This window comes from Coregonus lavaretus (assembly GCF_964263955.1).
Source record: "Coregonus lavaretus genome assembly, chromosome: 19".
NCBI lineage: Eukaryota > Metazoa > Chordata > Actinopteri > Salmoniformes > Salmonidae > Coregonus > Coregonus lavaretus.
Genome location: NC_140006.1, coordinates 48761231 through 48766925, shown reverse-complemented (window position 1 = coordinate 48766925; position 5695 = coordinate 48761231). Strand labels below are relative to the sequence as shown.

At 47.1% G+C, this 5695-nt stretch overlaps 1 protein-coding gene across 1 annotated transcript in view; it reads right to left on the bottom strand.

Moving 5' to 3' along the window:
* Window positions 1-3653: 3653 nt before the first annotated feature.
* LOC311146345 (collagen alpha-1(VI) chain-like) overlaps window positions 3654-5695 on the bottom strand; it is a gene marked incomplete at its 3' end in the record, with an annotated part of 9155 nt that continues 7113 nt past the window's right edge. The window contains exons 8-11 of the mRNA XM_084182828.1: window positions 4703-4747; window positions 4261-4314; window positions 3829-3873; window positions 3654-3659 (exon numbers count right to left, since the gene is read on the bottom strand). Of these exons, the coding sequence (XP_084038954.1) occupies window positions 3654-3659; window positions 3829-3873; window positions 4261-4314; window positions 4703-4747 (150 nt within the window). The remainder of the gene's footprint in view (window positions 3660-3828; window positions 3874-4260; window positions 4315-4702; window positions 4748-5695) is intronic.

Here is a 5695-nt window from a genome sequence, read left to right as displayed (position 1 = left end):
GTGGGGCCAGCTTTCATTAAATGGCATTTTTTTAATTAACAGCGTTAAATCAGGTTCACAGCATAAGGCTCCCATAACACCATTCATAAACACTGTTTGAGTGAAAGACCTAGAGCCCTCCACCTGATAAGAATACATAATTCAACCAGTTTCCCCAAGGGACCCATATTCAGTTCAATAGCATTGCTGGTGATCTTGCTATTCTGAATTGCTGGATAACTGTTGCCTGACAACTCATCCTGAATTTAATTCAGCTGCTCTATCGATCGATCCATACATCAGTCTGAACCTACCATCCTAGAAGTCGTTTGTGCTGACATCAAAATTGTGTGATGCGTGATTCATGATTCATGTAGGCCAGCTCTGGTCTAACCCATCGGTTTTTGGGACCAATCAGAACAGTTTGATTGGTTCGCATTCGAGAAGTCGTCGGGGAAGAAGCAAATCCAGACTCATCGTGGTGAAGAAACGTTAGTGGGCGTGTCGTTTGGCCGGCGTGATGTTGATGAGTAGCCAGGCAAGGATAATTGCTCGTTTCAAATGTCCTTTCCTTCCCTTTTCTTTCATTTCTGTTTGCACTCTGTGTGTGGTCTTCCACAATAAACACCATAGAAATTGTGCAAATAGAACAGACATCACCAACGGAAGCAACAATCAGCTGCTCAAAAGTAACTTAAAAGACCCACTCTTCTGACAATTTTGAGCTACTATGAGATCAACGACAAGCTAAATACTGTATGAATAAAATAAAATAAAATCGAGGCTCCCTCTCTTGAGAATGTGACCATAATGTAAAATATGCTGATGTATTCTCTTGTTTGATGATGGGTTCTCTTACGTGTGATTGGTTACAGGCTGGAGTTTCAGTATGGGTTCGGCCTACCAGTTCCACAGTTGGAGGGTGTTTGTGGTGGTCTGCGCCCTGCCCTGCGTCTGTGCTGTGGTGGCTCTCACCTTCATGCCCGAGAGCCCCAGATTTTTCCTGGAGGTAAAGTAAAGCATTATGGGAAATGGGGTTTTAGGGAGAGTGTTTGCCCCTCACAGGCTACATCAGTGTGGGGCATCATAGGAGGTTGGAGGGAGGCGCTATAGGAGGACGGACTCGTCGTAATGGCTGGAATGGAATGCATGGAACGGTATCAAATATATGGAATCCACATGTTCCATTTATTCCATTCCAGCCATTACAATGAGCCCATCCTTCCAGAGCTCCTCCCACCAGCCTTCTCTGGTGGGCATGCATGGTCTCAGCTTTTCAATTCAAGAGTTTCATTCTGAACAGTTTAGGTAACCAATGGGATCAAATCAAATTGTATTTGTCACATGCGCCGAATAACACCGGTGTAGACCTTACAGTGAAATGCTTACTTACAAGCCCTTAACCAACAATGCAGTCTTAAGAAAGAATACCAACAAAAAAAAAATCCCAAAGAAATACAATATAAAATAATACAAAATAAAAGTAACAAATAATTAAAGGGCAGCAGTAAAAATAACAATAGCGAGGCTATATACAGGGGGTACCGGTACCGAGTCAATGTGCGGGGGCACCGGTTAGTCGAGGTAATTGAGGTAATATGTACATGTAGGCAGAGTTATTAAAGTGACTATGCATAGATAATAAACAGAGAGTAGCAGCAGCGTAGGGCAATGCAAATAGTCTGGGTAGACATTTGATTAGATGTTCAGAAGTCTTATGGCTTGGGGGTAGAAGCTGTTTAGAAGCCTCTTGGACCTAGACTTGGCGTTCCGGTACCGCTTGCCGTGCGGTAGCAGAGAGAACAGTCTATGACTAGGGTGGCTGGAGTCTTTGACAATTTTTAGGGCCTTCCTTTGACACCGCCTGGTATAGAGGTCCTGGATGGCAGGAAGCTTGGCCCCAGTGATGTACTGGGCTGTACGCACTACCCTCTGTAGTGCCTTGCGGTCGGAGGCCGAGAAGTTCCCATACCAGGCAGTGATGCAACCAGTCAGGATGCTCTCGATGGTCCAGCTGTAGAACCTTTTGAGGATCTGAGGACCCATGCCAAATCTTTTCAGTCTCCTTAGGGGGAATAGGTTTTGTCGTGCCCTCTTCACGACGGTCTTGGTGTGCTTGGATCATGTTAGTGTGTTGGTGATGTGGACACCAGGGAACTTGAAACTCTCAACCTGCTCCACTACAGCCATGTTGATGAGAATGGGGGCGTGCTCGGTCCTCCTCTTTTTCCTGTAGTCCACAATCATCTCCTTTGTCTTGATCACATTGAGGGAGAGGTTGTTATCCTGGCACCACACGGCCAGATCTCTGACCTCCTCCCTATAGGCTGTCTCGTCGTTGTCGGTGATCTGGCCTACCACTGTTGTGTCATCGGCAAACTTAATGATGGTGTTGGAGTCATGCCTGGCCATGCAGTCATGGGTGAACAGGGAGTACAGGAGGGGACTAAGCACGCACCCCTGAGGCGCCCCCGTGTTGAGGATCAGCGTGGCAGATGTGTTGTTACCTACCCTTACCACCTGGGGGCGGCCCGTCAGGAAGTCCAGGATCCAGTTGCAGAGGGAGGTGTTTAGTCCCAGGATCCTTAGCCTAGTGATGAGCTTTGACGGCACTATGGTGTTGAATGCTGAGCTGTAGTCAATGAATAGCATTCTCACTTAGGTGTTCCTCTTGTCCAGGTGGGAAAGGGCAGTGTGGAGTGCAATAGAGATTGCATCATCTGTGGATCTGTTGGGGCGGTATGCAAATTGGAGTGGGTCTAGGGTTTCTGGGATAATGGTGTTGATGTGAGCCATGACCAGCCTTTCAAAGCACTTCATGAATACAGATGTGAGTGATACGGGTCGGTAGTCATTTAGGCAGGTTATCTTAGTGTTCTTGGGCACAGGGACTATGGTGGTCTGCTTGAAACATGTTGGTATTACAGACTCAGTCAGGGACATGTTGAAAATGTCAGTGAAGACACATGCCAGTTGGTCAGCGCATGCTCGGAGTACACGTCCCGGTAATCCGTCTGTGAATGTTGACCTGCTTAAAAGTCTTAGTCACATCGGCTACGGAGAGCTTGATCACATAGTCATCCGGAACAGCTGATGCTCTCATGCATGCTTCAGTGTTGCTTGCCTCGAAGCGAGCATAGAAGTGATTTAGCTCGTCTGGTAGGCTTGTGTCACTGGGCAGCTCGCGGCTGTGCTTCCCTTTGTAGTCTGTAATAGTTTTCAAGCCCTGCCACATCCGACGAGCGTCAGAGCCGGTGTAGTATGATTCAATCTTAGTCCTGTATTGACTCTTTGACTGTTTGATAGTTCGTCGGAGGGCATAGCGGGATTTTTTATAAGTGTCCGGGTTAGAGTCCCGCTCCTTGAAAGCGGCAGCGCTCCCCATTAGCTCAATGCGGATGTTGCCTGTAATCCATGGCTTCTGGTTGGGGTATGTACGTACGGTCACTGTGGGGATGACATCATCGATGCACTTATTGATGAAGCCAGTGACTGATGTGGTGTACTCCTCAATGCTATCGGAAGAATACCGGAACATATTCCAGTCTGTGCTAGCAAAACAGTCCTGTAGCATAGCAACTGCGTCATCTGACCACTTCCTTATTGACCGAGTCGCTGGTGCTTCCTGCTTTAGTTTTTGCTTATAAGCAGGAATCAGGAGGATACAATTGTGGTCAGATCTGCCAAATGGAGGGCGAGGGAGAGCTTTGTATGCGTCTCTGTGTGTGGAGTAAAGGTGGTCTAGAGGTTTTTTTCCTCTGGTTGCACATTTAACATGCTGGTAGAAATTAGGTAGAACGGATTTAAGTGTGTGTGTGTGTGTGTGTGTGTGTGTGTGAGATGTCGTACCTTCATTCCCCGGTATCCCACAGGGCCGGGGTCTCCCAAATTTCCCTGAAATAGAGGACTCGATCATTAGTAGAATAGAGCAGAGTTTCTTAATCCAGATCATTAGTAGAATAGAGCAGTGTTTCTTAATCCTGATCATTAGTAGAATAGAGCAGAGTTTCTTAATCCTGATCATTAGTAGAATAGAACAGTGTTTCTTAATCCTGATCATTAGTAGAATAGAACAGAGTTTCTTAATCCTGATCATTAGTAGAATAGAACAGAGTTTCTTAATCCTGATCATTAGTAGAATAGAACAGAGTTTCTTAATCCAGATCATTAGTAGAATAGAACAGAGTTTCTTAATCCAGATCATTAGTAGAATAGAGCAGTCTTTCTTAATCTTTATCATTAGTAGAATAGATGATTCTATAGGTGTTCACAGGTACTCACTTCTTCCCCGATATCTCCCTTCTCTCCTGGCATCCCCTGTCTACCTGTTTCACCCTGCAAGGAAGAGAGGAGAGGAAGAGGGAGGAGAGAGGAAGAAGGAGGAGGGAGGAGAGAGGAAGAGCGGAAGAGAGGGAGGACAGAGGAAGAGAGGGAGGACAGAGGAAGAGAGGGAGGAGAGAGGAAGAGAGGAAGAGAGGGAGGACAGAGGAAGAGAGGGAGGACAGAGGAAGAGAGGGAGGAGAGAGGAAGAGAGGGAGGACAGAGGAAGAGAAGGAGGAGAGAGGAGTGGAGCATTAGAATTCAAGCTCAGCACTACATAATAACAATCAGACACTAGAAAACCAGGTTAGCACACTGAGCTAAAGCCTAGTCATTAACCTGGGGAGCTAACATGAGTCTTCAGGTCTTCATGTGTGTACGTGTGTGTGTATATGAGCCCCACCTTAGAGCCGGGGTCTCCGTCTGGTCCTTTGGGACCTCCTTTAGCCTGCAGAAAAAACACATCATCAGTGATCTCATCATGGGTCATAACGCTATGTCACTCAGAGAGCCTTCATAAAACACTATAACCTGTTATGAAGGGGTCATCATGGGTCATAACGCTATGTCACTCAGAGAGCCTTCATAGAACAGTACAACCTGTTATAAAGGGGTCATAAGGGGGTCATACTCCGAGTTGATATTCAGGTAATAATAAGGAATCCCCCTCGGCCACGCCCACAAATTGGGGAAAACAAACATTATTTCCCAGTGACCCCCAGTTTAAAAGAGCCAACTTCATTGTCGATTTTTAGTTATAAAGAAATAACAACACTAAAAGCTGCTGTGTTGTTCAATGTACATTCTGACCTAGGGTTCCCAATGCTCCCACGTAGGAAACAGAGCCTACGGTTCCCAATGCTCCCACGTAGGAAACAGAGCCTACGGTTCCCAATGCTCCCACGTAGGAAACAGAGCCTACGGTTCCCAATGCTCCCACGTAGGAAACAGAGCCTACGGTTCCCAATGCTCCCACGTAGGAAACAGAGCCTACGGTTCCCAATGCTCCCACGTAGGAAACAGAGCCTACGGTTCCCAATGCTCCCACGTAGGAAACAGAGCCTACGGTTCCCAATGCTCCCACGTAGGAAACAGAGCCTACGGTTCCCAATGCTCCCACGTAGGAAACAGAGCCTACGGTTCCCAATGCTCCCACGTAGGAAACAGAGCCTACGGTTCCCAATGCTCCCACGTAGGAAACAGAGCCTATGGTTCCCAATGCTCCCACGTAGGAAACAGAGCCTACGGTTCCCAATGCTCCCACGTAGGAAACAGAGCCTACGGTTCCCAATGCTCCCACGTAGGAAACAGAGCCTACGGTTCCCAATGCTCCCACGTAGGAAACAGAGCCTACGGTTCCCAATGCTCCCACGTAGGAAACAGAGCCTACGGTTCC